General features: G+C 47.2%; 1 protein-coding gene across 1 annotated transcript; it reads left to right on the forward strand.

Annotated features, from left to right (window-relative positions):
• Positions 1-6,184: 6,184 nt before the first annotated feature.
• Positions 6,185-16,923, forward strand: FANCG (FA complementation group G; the record flags this gene model as incomplete). The annotated part of the gene is made up of 14 exons (XM_080708939.1): positions 6,185-6,598; positions 6,790-6,880; positions 8,771-8,902; positions 9,154-9,356; positions 10,992-11,127; positions 11,283-11,413; positions 11,513-11,659; positions 11,798-11,949; positions 15,002-15,068; positions 15,269-15,558; positions 15,704-15,750; positions 15,950-16,105; positions 16,547-16,670; positions 16,815-16,923. 14 exons carry the CDS (start codon positions 6,185-6,187, stop codon positions 16,921-16,923), a joined length of 2,199 nt encoding a protein of 732 aa, XP_080565065.1.
• Between the last annotated feature and the right edge of the window lie 1,142 nt (positions 16,924-18,065).

Raw genomic sequence — 18,065 nt, forward strand, 5'->3', positions numbered from 1 at the left:
CAGTCATCTTAGGTAGTCCTGGTTACAGGTAAGAGCCTTGGGCAGATTGGAGTTGGAGCTGGGTGTGGTGGCCCATGACTGTAATCCTAGTACTTGGGAGGCTGAGACAGGCAGAATGCAGATTCTTGGCCAGTCTTGGTAACTTGGAGAGACCCTGTTTCAAGAATAAAAATGTTTGGGAAGCTGATAAAGGAGGATCACAGATTCTTGGCTAGCCTCAGCTACTTAGTGAGGCCTACACAACTCAGCAAGACCCTGTTTCAAATAAAGAATAAAAAATAGAGCTGCAGGGTATAGCTCAGAGGTAGAATGCCCCCGGGTTCCATCTCCAGTACAGATAGGTAGGTAGGTAGGTAGGTAGATAGATAGGGTTCAGAGCATACCTCAGAGGCAGAATGCCCCCTGGATTTAATCTCTGGTACCAAAAGGAGAAAAAAAAAGAGAGGTTGCAGTTGTCTGAGTTTACTTGTCTGAATTCAGTTACTTACACCTCTTTCGCAAGTTACTCCTATTATCCCATCTGCCATTTCCCTTTGTTATCCATTCAGCACAATTAGGAAGTCCCTGGCTTTGGCTGATAACAGAGAAGATTGAGAAGACAAGCCTAAGCATCACGAGCACACACTTTGAGTGAAGCCCTGATAGTGTTGTGTTCCTTTCCCAGATGTGTCCTTTTGCTCTAGAACACCCTTTATTTTTATTCTTTTATTTTTTATATTTTGTGGTACTGGGGATGGAACCCAGGAGCATTCTACCTCTTAGCTACAGTCCCAGCCCCATTTTATTTATGTATTTATTTATTTATGTCTGGGGGTGGATCTCAGGTGCATTCTACCTATGAGCTACACCCCCTGCCTTTTTTTTTTTTTTTTTTTTTTTGCAGTTCCTGGGAATGGAACCTAGGGACATTTTACCTGTGAGCGACATCCCAGTCCTATTATTATTATTATTATTTTTTCGAAATAGGGTCTCAGTTGTGAAGGGCCTCGCTTAGTAGCTGAGGCTGCTCCTCAACCGCGATCCTTTGGTCTCAGTCTCCAGAATGCATCCTTTGGTCTCAGTCTCCAGAATGCTGGGATTACAGCCTGTGCCACCACACCCAGCTCTCTGCCCTATTTTTTATTCTTTATTTTGAAACAGGGTCTCACTAAGTTGCAGATGGCCTCACTAAGTAGCAAAGGCTTTCCCTGAACCACCATCCTCCTATCTCAACCTCCAGATGCTGGGATTACAAGCTTGGGCTGACACGCCCGGCATAGTATTTATTTTGAAATAGGGCCTCAATGAGTTGCAAAGGGCCTCAGTAAGTAGTAGCTGAGGCTGTCCTTGAACTGTGATTCTCCTGTCTCAGCCTGGCAAATGTTGGGACCCTGTTTCCAAATAAAATATAAAAAAAGGTCTGGGACGATAGCCCGGAGGTAAAAAGCCTCTGGGTTCCACCCCCAGTACCACCAAAAAAAAAAAAAAAAACACGAAAAAAGCCAGGAGTGGTGGCACACGCTTGTAATCCCGCGCTTGGGAGGCTGAGACAGGAGGATCGCGCAGGTTTGAAGCCAGTCTCAGTTACTGAGTGAGGCTCTCAGCAACTTAGTGAGACCCTGTTTCCAAGTAAAATATAAAAAAATAGGTCTGGAAGTATAGCCCGGTGGCAGAAAGCCTCTGGGTTCCACCCCCAGTACTACAAAAATAAATAAATAAATAAAATAAAAAATTCTTAGCTGGGCATGGTGGTACACACTTGTAATCCTAGCAATCCGGAGGCTGAGACCAGAGGATCGCAGTTCCGGGACAGCCTCAGCTACTTAGGCCTTCTGCAACTTAGTGAGACCTTGTTTCAAAATAAAGAATAAAAAATAGGGCAGAGGGTATAGCTCAGAGGTCACATGCCCCTGGGTTCCATCCCCAGACCCGCAAAAATAAAATAAAATATGTAATTCAGTAGTTTTTGTGTGTTCAGAGAGTTTTTAAACCATCACAATCAATTTTATGAAGTTTTTTTCTTTTTGCGGTACTGGGGATGGAACCCAGGGGCATTCTACCTCTGAGCTACACCTCCAGCCCTATTTTTTATTCTTTATTGTGAAACAGGGTCTCACTGGGTTGCAAAGGACCTCACTACGTAGTTGAGGCTGACTGCAAACCATGATCCTCCTGTCTCAGCTTCCTGAATGCTGGGATTACAAGCGTGCGCCAACATGCCTGCAATTTTATATTTTCATCAACCGAAAAAGAAATTATACCTTTAGAAATATACCCCTCCAAAGCCAGGTGTGGTAGTATATGCTTGTAATCCCAGCATTTAGGATGCTGATACAGGAAGATCACGGTTCAAGGATAGCCATAGCTACTTAAGCTCTTTATAACTCATGAGACCCTGTTTCAACATAAATAACAAAAATATAGTGCTGGCGGTATCTCGGAGGTTGAATGCCCCGATTCCATCCCCAGGACAGCCAAAAAAGGAGAGAGAGAGGGAGGGAGGGAGGGAGAGAGAGAGAGAGAAAGAGAAAATATACCCCTCCAAGCTGGGCATCGTGGCACAGGCTTTTAATTCCAGTACTTGGGAGGCTAAGCCAGTAGGATCATGGAGGTTCAAAGCCAGCCTCCCCTACTTAGGCTCTCAGCAACTTAATGAGATACTGTTTCCAAACTAAATATAAAACAGATCTGGGACAGGCATGGTATTACATGCTTGTAATCCCAGCATTTGGGAGGCTGAGATGGGGGGATTGTGGTTTGTGGCTAGCCTCAGCTAGTTACGCCCTTTGCAATGTAGTGACACCCTGTTTCAAAAGAAAGAATACAAAATAGGGCCAGGGTGTAGCCTGGAGGTAGAATGCCCCAGGGTTCAATCCCCATTACCACATAAATAAATAAGTAAATAAAAAAGGTCTGGGAGTGTAGCCCAGAGGTAGAAAAGCCCCTGGTTCCATCCCCAGTACCACACACACAAAAAAAGCATATAACATGAGGCCTTCTGTGATTGGCCTCTTTGACTTAGCATGTTTCTGAGCTTTATGTAGCAACATATAACATTCTTTTTTAAAATAGAGTTAAATTTCATATAAAATTAACTTTTTTTTTTTTTTTTTTTTTTTTTTTTTTGGTGGTACTGGGGTTCCTGGAAGCCCTTCTATCTCCGGGCTACACACCCAGACCTATTTTTACATTTTTATTTGGAAACAGGATCTCCTAAGCCAGCGCGCGCGCGCGGCTGGCTTCGAACCTGCGCGATCCTCCTGTCTCTGCCTCCCAAGTGCGGGGATTACAAGCGTGCGCCAACACGCCCGGCTAAAAATTAACTTTTAAAATGCAGGATTCAGTTAACCAGGCGTGGTGGCGCACACTTGTAGTCCCAGCATTCGGGAGGCTGAGACCGGAGGATCACGGTTCGCAGACAGCCTCAGCTACTTACTGAGGCCCTCTGCAACTCAGTGAGACCCTGTTTCAAAATAAAGAATAAAAAATAGGGCAGGGGTTGTAGCTCGGAGGTCGAATGCCCCTTGGTTCCAGCCCCAGACCTGCAAAAAAAAAAAAAAAAAAAAAAAGCATGATTCAGCAGCTTGTAGTGTAGTTATTGAATGCAGCCCTATAAATTCTCTGAGAACATTCTCATCATGCAAAAAGAAACCCTGAAGCCAGGCACCAATGGTACACATCTATAATCCCCTGAGACGGGAGGATCGCAGGTTCTAGGACAGCCTCTGCTATTTAGTGAGGCCCTGTTTCAAAATAAATAAAAAATAGGAGTGGAGGTATAGCTTGGAGATAGAATGACCCTGGGTTCAACCCCCAATACTGCAAAAAAATTATATTTCAAAATAAAAAGGGCTAGGCAGGTGTGGTGTATGTCTGTGATCCTAGTATTTTAGATGCTGAGACAGGAAGAGATCATGTTCAAGGCCAGCCTCAGAAACTTAGTGAGACCCTGTTTCAAAATTAAAAAAATTTCCAAGCATGATGGCACATGTTTGTAATCCCAGCACTTGGGAGACTGAGACAGGAGGATCACAGGATTGAGGTCAACCTCAGCTTTTTAGTGAGGCTCTCAGCAACTTAGTGAAACCCTGGGTTCCATCCCCAGCACCATTCACACACACAGACACACACACAACACACACTGGGGCATTCTACCTCCAAACTCTGTTACCCTGTCCTTTTGGGCACTTATGGAGACTTGGTTGCACAGGCATGATTACTAATAGATTGAGTGGGGAAATCCAGCAAGGACTGTCTATTTAAATTCTTTTGGAGCTGGGTGTGGTGTCACACTCTTGTAATCCCAGCATTTGGGAGGCTGAGACTGGAGGATCATGGTTGGAGGACAGCCTTGCTACTTAGTGAGATGTTTTGCAACTCAGTGAGACCCTGTTACAAAATAAAAAATAAAAAATAGGGCTGGGGGATGTAGCTCAGAAGTAGAATGTCCCTGGGTTCCATTCCCAGTATCAATCAATCAATCAATCAATCAATCAATAAATAAATAAATTCTTTTGGATGTTTCTGCAGTATTTCTTCCTCCAAGGCATGGGACAGGATCCTCTGGAAATTGGTGTCTTATAATCTATTTTTTTTTTTTTTTTGGTGGTACTGGGGGTGGAACCCAGAGGCTTTCTACCTCTGGGCTATACTCCCAGACCTATTTTATATTTTACTTGGAAACAGGGTCTTGCTAAGTTGCTGAGAGCCTCATTGAGTAGCTGAGGCTGGCTTCGAACCTGCGCAATCCTCCTGTCTCAGCCTCCCAAGCGCGGGGATTACAAGCATGTGCCACCATGCCCGGCTTATAATCTATTTTTAGACCAGGAATGTGAGAGATTTTCTTTATGGCCAGGTAAGGCAGGGAAAGATCACAGTTCTATGGTTTTCCTTGGGGAAGTGGATAAAGATGTATTTCACAACATTGCAGCGGTCTCTTCATTTTTTTCCCCCTCTTTGGGGAGCAGGGAGTTCTGGGGGAATGAACCGAGATTCACACATGCTATGCAAAGCATTCTACCATTGAGCTACATGCCTTGCCCCCTCCTTTTTTTTTTTTTTTTTTTTTTGTGTGTGTGTGTGTGTGTGTGTGTGGTACTGGGGATAGAACCCAAGGGCATTCTACCTCCAAGCTACACCCCCAGCCCTATTTCTTATTTTTTAATTTGAAACAGGGTCTCACTGAGTTGCAAAGGGCGTCACTAAGTAGCCTAGTGTCCTAGAACTGTGACAGGCCAGCTGTTTCAGCCTCCCAGCTTCTGAGGTGTAGCTCAGAGGTAGAATGCCCCTGGGTTCAATCTCTAGTCCCTCCCCCCCAAATAATAATAAAATCTTTGAGTTTGAGAGTTTTTATATGTTATGGATATCAGTTCCTGATGAAACATGTGACTTGCTAGTAATTTGCCCCATTTTTTTACTTTTTTTGAATTTTCATAATGATGTCTCTTAGCACAAGTTTTCCTTTCTATTTTTTTTCTTTTTTCTTTTTGGCACACAAGGAACTGAACCCAAGGGTGCTCTGCCACTGGGCTACATCCACAGATGTTTTTACTTTGAAACAAGGTCTCCATAAATTGCTGAGGCTGGCCTCCATATTGCAATTCTCTGGTCTCAGTCTCACCAGCAGCTATGATACAGGCTAGCTTTTTTTTTTTTTCTTTTTTTCTGTGACACTAGGGATGGAACCCAGGAACATTTTACCTCTGGACTACACCCCAGCCCTGTTTTTTATTTTTGATTTTGAAACAGGGTCTCACTAAGTTGCGGAGGGCCTCACTAAGTAGCTGACGCTGTCCTCGAACCTGCACTCCACCTGTCTCAGCATCCCAAACACTAGGATTACAGGCCTGCGCCTTCGAGGATGCGCTTCCGGCCTCGGCGGACTTGCTCGGCTGAATGAACTACGACCCCCAGCATGCACCGCGCGGGCCGGCCCCGAGGTGGCTGGGAAGCGGGGGCTCCGCGGCTCTAGGACTGTGACTGCGAGGACCCAGCAGCGGCGGGCCAGCCCCTGGGTTTCGCGCGGCTTCCTGCCAGCTCCTCCCCGATGCCGTGTCTCCGCGGGGCCCGACACGCACACCACCTGTAGCCTGTCTCCTCTGGTCGGTCCGGACTCGTTTCTTTCCCGTTTCGCGCGGGAAGCAACTCTTGTAGTTTTTCTTTTTTTTTCTTCCCCTGTACTGGGGTTTGAACCCGGGGTCCACGCATGCTAGGCGAGCATTGTACCCCCGAGCAGCAGCCCCAGCCCCCGGGGGGACCACATTTTGAAGCGGAGCAGCCGCAGTCGAGAGTTTTGCAGCCCCCAACCCCCGGGGGCGGGGGGCGCGGCCGGGCGGGAAGTGGAGAGCCTGGTCGGGCTTTCAGCCTGGATGGCTGGGTGTCCTGGGCTGGGTTCTCGGAGGACTCGGAGGAGTCCGACGCGGAGTGGGAATGCGCAGGCCCCTCGTCAGCGCCCGAGCTCCCGCGGGCCCAGCCTCAGCGCTCGGAAGCCCCCGGCCCGGGCGAGGGCTCACCCTCGGGAGCCGAGGCCCAGCAGGTCCCGGTGAGCGCCTCGTCGCCCCGCGCCAGCTGCCTGGACCTGTGGAGGGAGAAGAACGACCGGCTCGTCCGACAGGCCCAGGTAACCGCTCACGGGGACCCTGGCTTTGCAGCCCCGAGGACCCAGAAGCCGGGCTCGCAGTGGTCTCACCCTAGGGAAAGGCACAGAGACTGACCCAAAGGGCCAGAAGTGACCAGAGAATCACTCCTGAGGAGGGATCATCCCCTCGCCGCTAGGACTGAGCCTCAGCCGCGCCCCTCCCACTTTTGCAGGTGGCTCAGGACTCGGGTCAGTCTCTGAAGCGACAGTATTTGGCCCAGGACACACTCGAAGGGCTCAGGGAGCTCCTCCACAGTCTGCAAGGTAAGCAGGGTCCTCCCTAGGATGGCCACTTCCCTTTCTCCAGAGACTTAGTTCCTCCTCTGGATTCCTTCTTTCCTTTCCTTCTATACTGGGATGGAACCCAAGGGCATTTTACGGCCGAGAGACACCCCCAGCCCTATTTTTTATTCTTTATTTTGAAACACAGTCTCACTGAGTTGCAAAGGGCCTAAGTAGCGGAGGCTGGCTTTGAATCTGCGCAATCCTCCTGTCTCAGCCTCCCAATGCTGAGACACCACACCGGGCAGGATGGTTTCTTTTTTTTTTTATTTTTTATTTACCTATTTATTTATTTTCTGGTACTGGGGGGTGGAACCCACAGGTTTTCTACCTCCGGGCTATATCCCTAGCCCTATTTTATAATTTATTTGGAAACAGGGTCTCACTAAGTTACTGAGAGCCTAAGTAGCTGAGGCTGGCTTCGAACTTGCGTGATCCTCCTGTCTCAGCCTCAGAAGCGCTGGGATTACAAGCATGCCCTACCATGCCTGGCTAGGATGGTTTCTTTTGTTGTTGTTGTTGTTTTGGTATGGAGATTGAACCCAGGGTCATTGGCAGTACTGGGGTTGGAACCCAGGGGCATTCTACCTCTGAGCTACACCCCAGCACTATTTTTTATTCTTTATTTTGAAACAGGGTCTCACTGAGTTGCAGAGGCCCTCACTAAGTATGTAAGGCTGTCCGGGAACCACGATCCTCTGGTCTCATCCTCCCGAATGCTGGGATTGCACATGTACCACCATGCCTGGCTCACTCCCAGCCCTTTTTTTTTTTTTTTTTTTTTTTTTTTTGTGGTACGGGGGTTCCTGGAAGCCCTTTTACCTCCGGGCTACACTCCCAGACCTATTTTATATTTTTGAAACAGGGTCTCTTCAGCCAGCGCCGCTGGCTTCGAACCTGCACGATCTTCCTGTCTCTGCCTCCCAATTGTGCGCCACCACACCCGGCTTCCCAGCCCATTTATTTATTTATTTATTTATTTATTTATTTATTTATTTTTTGCGGGTCTGGGGATGGAACCCAGGGGCATTCAACCTCTGAGCTACACCCCCTGCCCTACTTCTTATTCTTTTATTTTGAAACAGGGTCTCACTGAGTTGCAGAGGGCCTCACTAAGTAGCTGAGGCTGTCTGCAAATCACGATCCTCCGTTCTCAGCCTCCCGACTGCTGGGATTACAAGTATGTGCCACCATGCCCGGCTTATTTATTTTTATTTTTTTTGGTACTGGGTATGGAACCCAGGGGCCTTCTACTTCCAAGCTACATCCCCAGCCCTATATTTTATTCTTTATTTTGAAACACAGTCTCACTAATTGCAAAGGGCCTCATTAAAGTAGCTAATGCTGTCCTTGAACAGTGATCCTCCTGTTTTAGCCTCCCAAATGCTGGGATTACAAGCACACGCCACGCCAGCTTTATCTTTTATTTCGAAACAGGGACTTGTTAAGTTGCCAGAGGTCTCTCTAAGTTGTTGAGGCTGGCCTCAAACCTTTAAGTCTCCTGTCTCAGCCTCACAAGTCCTGGGATTACAGACATGTGCCACAGCGCTAGGGTAGGTTGTATTCTTTATTGAGGTGATTTTTGTTGGAGTGGGGTGAAATCTGGGTTGGATTTTTTTTCTTCAATACTGGGAATTGAACCAGGGGCTTTCTACCTCTGAGCTATACCCCCAGTCCTATTTTTTTTTCTTTATCTGGAAACAGAGTCTCACTAAGTAGCTAAGGCTGGTCGCAAACCTGTGTCCTCCTGTCTCAGCTTCCCAAGTACTGGGATTACAAGCATGCACCACCGTGCCTGGCTTGGGTTGGAATCTTATTTGGGGCATATTTCATTGGAGACCGAACCTGTGAGACCAGCCTCTGTTGCTTTAGGGCTCCCGGCGGCTGTTCCTGTTCTCTCCTTGGAGCTGACTATCACCTGTAACTTTATTATCCTGAGGGCGAGCTTGGCCCAGGGTTTCACTGAAGACCAGACCCAGGATATCCAACGGACCCTAGAGAGAGGTGAGAACCAGAGATTACCTCCTGTTCTGCTGCCAGCTTCAGTCTGGATTTAAGTCTTTCCATGGGGATGGGTGAAACAACAAGGTCTGATACTTCCCGGGAAGCAGGAGCCCTCCTCTAATCTTTGTGCTCCTTAGACAGGGCAAGGGATTATTGTTGTAATCCTTGGGCTCTTGCAGAAGAGGAAAGCCAGACAGTATGGGCAGATGGAGGACGATTGTACATTAGGTTTGTGTCTGTGTACTGTACAGTGCTGGAGACCCAGGAGCATCAAGGGCCCAGGTTAAAACAGGATCTCAGAAAGCTGTGGGACTCTGTCCTCCATACTTCCTCTCTTTGGCCGGAGCTGCTACCCCCCCTACACCACCTGGCTGGTCTGCAGGCTGCCCTCTGGCTGAGCACAGACCGTCTTGAGGACCTGACCTTGCTGATGCAGACCCTGAATAACAGCCAGGTAATGGGGAGTGACCTGAATATGAGGGTGTCATATATACCCTCCTCCCTTCCCTACTTCAGGAACATCATTATGTACTGGAAAACCTGCTGAACTGGTAGTCAGAAATACTGGGTTCTTGCCAGGCATGGTTGTGCACACTTGTAATCCAAGTATTTGAGAGGCTGAGATAGGAGAATCGCAGGTTCGAGGACAGCCTCAGCAAGTAGTAAAACTCTCATCAACCTAGCAAGACTGTTTCCTGATAAGAAATAAAATCAGGCTGGGAGTGTAGCTTGGAGGTAGACCACTTCTGGGTTTAATTCCCAGTACCATGAAAGAAAAAAAAAAAGCCATTAAATTTTAAAAAGCCATTAAGCAGGGTATGGTGGCACATGCTTGTAATCCCAGCATTTGAAGGCTGAGACAGGAGGATCTGGGTTAATGGACAGCCTCAGCTACTTAGTTAGGCCCTCCACAACTTAGTTAGACCCTGCTTCAAAAATAAAGAATAAAACCGGGTATGGTGGTGCACGCTTGTAATCCCTGCGCTTGGGAGGCTGAGACAGGAGGATCACACAGGTTCGAAGTCAGCCTCAGCCACTTAGTGAGGTTCTCAGCAACTTAGTGAGACCCTGTTTCCAAATAAAATACAAATTATGTCTGGGAGTATAGCCCAGAGGTAAAAAGACCCTGGGTTCCACCCCCAGTACCACCATAAATAAATAAATAATAAAAAATAGGGCTGGGGGTATATCTTGGAGGTAGAATGCCCCTGGGTTTCATCCCCAGTACTGCGAAAAAGAAAAGGAAAAGAATACTAAATAGGGCTGGAGATGGTGTAGCTTACAGGTAGAACTCCTTGGGTTCAATCTCCACTACTGAAAAAAAAAAAAAAAAAAAAAAAAAAAAAAAAAAAAAGCTTAATGAATTCAGGTAGGCTCAGAAATCTTTTTTTTTTTTTTTTTTTTTTTTTTTTTATGGTGGTACTGGGGTTCCTGGAAGCCTTTCCACCTCCAGGCTATACTCCCAGACCTATTTTATATTTTTTATTTAGAAACAGGGTCTCTTAAGCCAGCAAGGCTGGTTCCGAACCAGCGCGATCCTCCTGCCTCCGCCTCCCAAGCGCGGGGATTACAAGCCTGCGCCACCACACCAGGCTAGGCTCTGGAATCTTGCTGAAGCCACCTCCTGTCTTCTTATCAGTAACCTGAACATAGATAATCCTTGCCTCATGTCCTTATGGGCTATCCTGAGAAGGCGGCATACCAGAAAAGATCACTATGGCTCTGGACTTTTTTTTTTTTTTTTTGGTGGTACTAGGGGTGGAACCCAGAGGCTTTCTACCTCCGGGCTACACTCCCAGACCTATTTTATATTTTTATTTGGAAACAGGGTCTAACTAAGTTGCTGAAAGCCTCACTAAGTAGCCGAGGCTGGCTTCGAACCTGTGCGATCCTCCTGTCTCAGCCTTCCAAGCGTAGGGATTACAAGCATGTGCCACCACGCCCGGCTTGGACTTTTCTTTCTTTATCCTTGCTCCACAGCTGTCTTTCTGTTAGAATTGGGGGAACAGGAACTAGAAGAGGCTTGAGCTCATTGAAGAGGGTGGAGGGCGTGGTTACAGACCTAGACCCTCTGATTGCCCTTCTCCAGAGTGAGGCCTCTGAGGATCTGCTGCTGCTTCTAAAAACGTGGAGCCCTCCACCTGAGAAATCAGATGCCCCACTGACTCTGCAGGATGCTCGGGGTTTGAAGGATGTGCTTTTGACGGCATTTGCCTACCGCCAAGGTCAGCTAGCAACCTCTTGTCCCCTCCTTGCTTAAGGACTCCTCTGGGCTGGGTGGCACGGCCCATTCAACTCCATGGAGTTTTTCTGTGCTTTTGTTTTCCATCATGTTCCTTGCCCTATGGGTGTCTCTAAACTTCCACCCTGATTGCCTCAGGCCTCCAGGAGCTGACCGCAGGAAGCCTCCCCAGGGCATTGAGCAGCCTGCATGAAGCAGCCTCAGGTGTCTGTGCAGGGCCTCTGTTGGTCCAGGTGTACACAACCCTGGGGATCTGTCTCCGTAAAATGGTAAAGACAGCCATAGTGGTGTTAGGGGAAACCATGGGCATTATGGGTAGCGTTTTGCTTTGTGAGGGTAGCTGAGGCCTGTGTCCTTCTGCTGTCTAGGGGAATCCACAGAGAGCAATGCTGTACTTGATTGCAGCCCTGAAAAAAGGATCATCCTGCGGTCTTCCACTTCTGGAGGCTTCCAGATTATATAAGCAACTGGGGGACACAGCAGCAGAGCTGGAGAGTCTGGAGCTGTTGGTTGAGGTAAAGAACTAACTGCCAGTTGAAGATTTTTGGGGGTGGATTGCTTATGTGCTAGTGTTGGGGTGAGTAGTCAAGGCATACATATAAGGAAGTATGGCTCCCAAATATAGATATGCATCTTCTGTCTTGCCCTTTTAGGCCTTGAGTGTTACCCATAGCTTCGAAGGCCCCCAGCTTCTCATTGAGGTAGAATTGCTACTCCCACGACCTGACCCAGCCTCTCCTCTTTACTGTGGCACACAAAGCCAGGCCAAGCACCTGCTAGCAAGCCGATGCCTGCAGGTAGGGAGGTGAGTTCCCCCACCTTTTTTTGTTGTTGTTATTGTAGTGGTGGTGGTCTTGGGGATGGAACCCAGGGGCTTTCTACCTTCAGGCTACCCTCCCAGACCTATTTTATATTTTATTTGGAAACAGGGTCTCACTAAGTTGGCAAGAGCCTCATTAAGGCTCGCTTGGAACCTGCATGATCTTCTTGTCTCAGTCTCCCAAGTACTGGGATTACAAGCATTGGCCACCACACGCAGCTAGAGTTCCCCCTTTCTTAACTCTTCTACGCCTATACCCCTGTATCTATTTTATATTTATTTGGAAACAGAGTCTCACTAAGTTGCTGAGAGCCTCACTAAATTGATGAGACTGACTTCAAACCTGCAGTCGTCCTGTCTCCTAAGTACTGGAATTACAAGTATGCACCACCATACCTGGCTCTCTTCCTACTTCTGATACTTTCCCTGGGATGTGACTCTGCCTTTTTTTTTTTTTTTTGTAGGTCTGGGGATGGAACCCAGGGGCATTTGACCTCTGAGCTCCATCCACCCCCTGCCCTATTTTCTATTCTTTATTTTGAAACAGGGTCTCACTAAGTTGTGGAAGGCCTCACTAAGTAGCTGAGGCTGTCTGTGAACCGTGATCCTCAGGTCTTAGCCTCCCGAAAGCTGGGATTACAAGCATGCGCCAGCACGCCTGGCTTTTTTTTTTTTTTTGTAGAAGGGATTGAACTCAGGGACATTGTACTTCCAAGCTATCCCCCTGGCTCTAATTTAATTTATTTTTAAATTTAAATTTTTTGGTACTAGGAATTGAACTCAGGGGCATTCTACCTCTGAGATACACCCCTAGTCCAATTTTAATTTTTTGGTTTGTTTGGAAACAGGGTCTTGCTAAGTTGCTAAGGCTGGCTTTGAACCTGCAATCCTTCTGTTTCAACCTTCCAAGTACTGGGATTACAGGCATGCACCACCACACTTGGCTTGCTAATTACTTACTTAATTATTTACTCATTTATTTTATGATACTGGGGATTGAACCCAGCTATACCCAAGCCCCATTTTATTTTTTGTGGATCTGGGGATGAAATCCAGGGGCATTTGACTTCCAAGCTACACCCCCTGCTCTATTTTTTATTCTTTATTTTGAAACAGGTTCTCACTAAGTTGTGAAGGACCTCACTAAGTATCTGAGGCTGTCTGCAAACCATGATACTCCGGTCTCGGCCTCCCGAATGCTGGGATTACAAGGGTGCGCCACTACTCCCGGCCCTATTTTATGTATTTTACATTATTTTATTTTGTTTTTGTGGTACTGGGGATGGAACCCAGGAGCATTCTACCTCTGAGTGACACCCTCAGCTCTATTTTTTATTCTTTATTTTGAAACAGGGTCTTACTGAGTTGCAAAGGGCCTCAGTAAGTAGCTGAGGCTGGCTGTGAACCTTGATCCTCCTGTCTCAGCCTCCCGATGCACCACCACGCCCAGCTTTATTTTTTATTTTTGAAATAGGACCTCACTAATTTGTGGAGGCTGGTTGTGAGCCTGTAATCCTCCTAAGTCTCCCAAGTACTAGGCATATACCACCATGCCTGGCATGACTTTGCTTTAGTTCTTGTGAGTTGAGTGATGAATAAGACAGTGGTAGGACATATATCCTCACTCCTCAGCCTCCTGCTTTTTTTTTTTTTTTTTTTTTGGTGGTGCCGAGGATTGAACCCAGGGGCATTCTACCTCTGAGCTGCACCCCCAGCCCTACTCTTTCTTTCTTTCTTTCTTTCTTTCTTTCTTTCTTTCTTTCTTTCTTTCTTTTTGGTGGTACTGGGGATGGAACCCTTCTACCTCTGGGCTATACTCCCAGACCTATTTTTATATTTTTTATTTGGAAACAGGGTCTCTTAAGCCAGTGAGACTGGCTTCAAACCTGTGCAATCCTCCTGCCTCCGCCTCCCAAGCACGGGGATTACAAGTGTGCACCACCACACCCGACAATTTTTTATTTATTTTTATGTATTTATTTTTATATTTTATTTGGAAACAGGGTCTCTTAGGCTAGCGAGGCTGTCTTCAAACCTGCGCCATCCTCCTGTTTCTGCCTCCCAAGTGTGGGGATTACAAACGTGCATCACCATGCCCAGCCTATTTTATATTTTTGAAACAGGGTCTCATTGAGTTGCAGAAGGCTTCACTAAGTAGCTGAGGCTGTCAGCAAACCATGATCCTCCTGTCTCAGCCTCCCAAATACTGGGATTACAAGTGTGCGCCACCACGCCTGGCTACCTCCTGCCTTATTGCTAGACCTGAACTAAGAACTTTTTATCAAGGCAGTAACTTCTATCTTTGAAATGCTGAAGTCTCAGACAGGTAAGGTGGCACACATCTGTATTTTTATTTGTACTTGGGAGGCTGAGATGGGATCACAGATTTCAAAACAAAACGAAAACACCGGGCGTGGTAGTGCACACCTATAATCCCAGCATTTAGGAGGCTGTGACTGGAGGATCACAGTTCACAACAGCCTCAGCTATTTAGTGAGGCCCTTTACAACTGAGTGAGACCTTGTTTCAAAATAAAGAATTAAAAAATAAGGCTGGGGGTATAGCTGGAAGGTAGAATGCCCCTGGATCCCACCCCCAGTAGCACAACAAAACAAAACAAAAACAAAAACAAAAGAAGAAATGCTGAAGTCTCTTCCCTAATCCATTCTGTAACTGGGATAGATTCACACTGAGCCAGATTTGGAACTGCAAGTTCTTACCTTCCCCCTTACTCCTCAAGGATCATAAGCATCCCTCCATTAGCTAAGGGAGGACATTCTCAGCTAGGTGTGGTGGTACACACCTATCATCTCAGTACTTAGGAGGCTGATGCAGAAGGATAGTAGATTCAAGGTGATGTGGTAACTTAGCAAGACCCTGTTTCCAGGTAAAAATAAAATATGGCTGAGGGTATAGCTCAGAGGTAGAATGCCCCTGGGTTTAATCCCCAGTACACAATAAAAGAACATTCTTCCTGGAATCCTTTGAGGGTCTCTGCCAGAACCTACTGTGAGGTTCATGGGTGATGATTCTCCAGGGCAGAAGATGCTGCAGAGCATTACTTGGACCTGCTGGCCCTGCTGCTGGATGGCTCAGAGCCAAGGGTAGGTGTGTCTTCAAGGTTCTCACAATGAGGTGGGATGGTTGGGTCCCTTTTGAGTAGAACAGAACTATTGTTTTCTGTTTTTCCCAGTGCCCTGTCTGTTCTGGGGAACTGGTATCTGTATGGTATCAGAGCCCAGTGAAGAGCTTAGGGATACTGGTTCATGCCTCTTTAAAACACTGCATTCTCCTCCCACCCCAGTTCTGTCCACCCCTCTCCCCACCAGGGCCCAGTATGCCTGAGGTGTTCTTGGAGGCAGCGGCAGCGCTGATCCAGGCAGGCCGAGTCCATGATGCTTTGACTGTATGTGAGGAGCTGCTGGGCCGCACAAAACCTCTGCTTCCCAAGATGTCCTGGCTTTCTGATGATGCCAGAAAAGGAACTAAGGAAGTGCCACGCTGCCCACTCTGGGTCCCTGCCACTTTCCTGCTTCAGGGCCAGGCCTGGGTACAACTGAAGGCCCAAAAAGAGGCAGTGAGCGAATTCAGCCGGTGAGCCCAGGAAACCACCCAGAGTCCTGGGGAGGTGGAGAAGGATGATTTTCTGATTGGGACCTGGGTTGGTAAGCGCCCACCTCACTGACTAACCTGCCTCTGAGGTCGATTCCTCTTACTCCTGTTCCATGTTTCACTTCAGGTGCCTTGAACTGCTCTTTCGGGCCATACCTGAGGACAAAGAACAAGGTGATTTAGACTTTCAGTTTTCCTTACCTCCTGGAAGTGCTGTCGTGGTGGAAATGTATTCTCCTTCTATGTGTCCAAGCCTACCAGACTGGGAGACTTAAGAGACTTCACTGGACACAAGGAGAGACAGAAGGGGACTTGGGTTTTTGGTGACTGTGTGGCTGGGGACACATGTTTTAACTGTGGGGATGATCCACAGGGGCAGCTTCCAACTGTGAGCAGGGATGTAGGTCAGATGTGACACTGCAGCATCTTCGGGCGGCTGCCCTTATCAGTCGTGGGCTGGAATGGGCAGCCTGTGGACAGGATACCAAAGCTCTACAGGACTTTCTTCTCAGTGTGCAGATGTGCCCAGGTATGTATACTTGTATGACACCATCTGTGCATCAATGTTCAAGGACAGAGCGGCCCATGGAGGAAGTACTTGGGTCTAAGTGTAATGGTGGTTCCAGACAGGAGAGGTGAATGAAAAGTGTGCTGTATATACATAGGATACAGCCAGGTGTGCATATACAAACATACACAAGTGTCTACAAGACTCCCAAGAGTTCTTTGGTCTCCAGTGCTCCTAGACACAAAGCTTATGATTGTGTTGGGCTGTGTTGCATGGGGACAGGGACAACGGAACCCTTTTTACTGGGCAGGCAGTGGGTCCTGGGATAGGAATGATCTATTCCCAGTTTTATGTGTGAGTGTAGACAAGGAAGTCTCTCTAGGCCTCAGTTTCCATTTTTGTAAACTGATGCATAAGGCTTTATCAAGTTCTCAGGCTTTGTTCTCTGGGGCGGTACTACAGGTAATAGAGATGCTTCCTTTCACCTGTTTCGAACTCTGAAGAGGCTGGATAGGAAGGATGAGGCCACTGCTTTCTGGAGGAGCGTAGAAGCCCAAATACAGCTTCCACAGGAAGAAGCTACCTGGTGAGGCTGAGGCCCGCTGGCTTGGAGCCGAGGGGCAGTTGGAGTCCTCAGGTCGTCCAGCCTTTTGGGAGTGATGAGGAATGGAGGGAGGGAAGGATACCCAACTTTCTCTCACTCTTAGGCATCACTCTTCTCACTCCCCAGGTCTCTCCCCCTGTACCTAGAAACTTATTTGAGCTGGATCCATCTCCCTGACTGTGAAACCCTCCTTGAAGAGTTTCGGACATCACTACCAGAGCCTCGGGACCTGTAGCTTCCCTGTTTCCAAGAGTTTGAGCTGGGGTCCCAATGGATCTTCTTTGTGGGGAGGCTTTTGGGGGTTTTGTTTTTCTGCTTTATCTTTCTATATATAACTGGTGAGGTTTTCTTACTGCCATTCTGGTTCCAGTGGAAGAATTCTCTGCCACCAACAGGGTCTCTCTAAATTGCTCAACAAGTAGTTGATTGCTCATGGCACCTTTTTCTCCTGTTTCCCCTTTTCTTATGTTGAGTAAAATCTCATATTAACCTCTTGTAAATTACATACCTATTAAATTTACCTATTACATATACTTTTGTGTGTGTGTGTGTGGTACTGGTGATTGAACCCAGGGGCATTCTACTTCTGATCTATACCCCCAGTCCTATTTTTTTATTCCTTATTTTGAAACAGGTTCTTACTAAGTTGCAGAGGGCCCCCCTAAGTAGCTGAGCCTGGTCATTAACCTGTGATCCTCCTGTCTCAAGCTTCCTAAGTACTGATATTACAAGCATGTGCCACCCTGCCCAGCTATGAGCATGAATGGGAAGATTCATGGCTGCCTGCTTGAGTGTTGGTTGTCTAAGGTGCCCTCTCTCAACATCATGTTTCTGTTTTATTTTTATTTTTTGAGTGCTAGGGATTGCAACTAGGGCCTTCCATGTGAATATGTAAACCCCCATACTCTCAACATTACTTATTTTATTTTATGAACTGGAGGTTTGGGTATGAGGAAAAGCCTACACTAACACTTACTGAAAAGGTAGTGCCCTAGTCCTTTCCATTGCCTAAAAGCAGCTCTCCAAAGCCCAGGATCCTGTGTTAGAGAACAGAGGGGGTGAAATTAGGTCTGGAGGGTGATCTAGGCAGGCTTCTCAAGACAAGGGCAGGTACTTGATTCATAGGAGGGACAGGCAGAACTTTTGAGTTTATGAGTTACTCCCCACCCTCACTCTAATTCCAGATTCTAGGAAACTGACCTGTCTTGAAATGTGGCTGTATGGGTAGTGGGTGAAGGGTGAATTGAGTTAGCGTACCACAGAGAGTTGCCTGTTGACTACAGTCAGAGCCAGATATCAATTTGGACCCAGGGATTTCTAATTTCAGCATGTATTTTTTCTTGCTGCTCTGTGCTCTATTGAATCTGTTGTGTTCTG

The sequence above is a fragment of the Muscardinus avellanarius genome (assembly GCF_963383645.1).
Source record: "Muscardinus avellanarius genome assembly, chromosome: 13".
Taxonomy (NCBI): Eukaryota; Metazoa; Chordata; class Mammalia; order Rodentia; family Gliridae; genus Muscardinus; species Muscardinus avellanarius.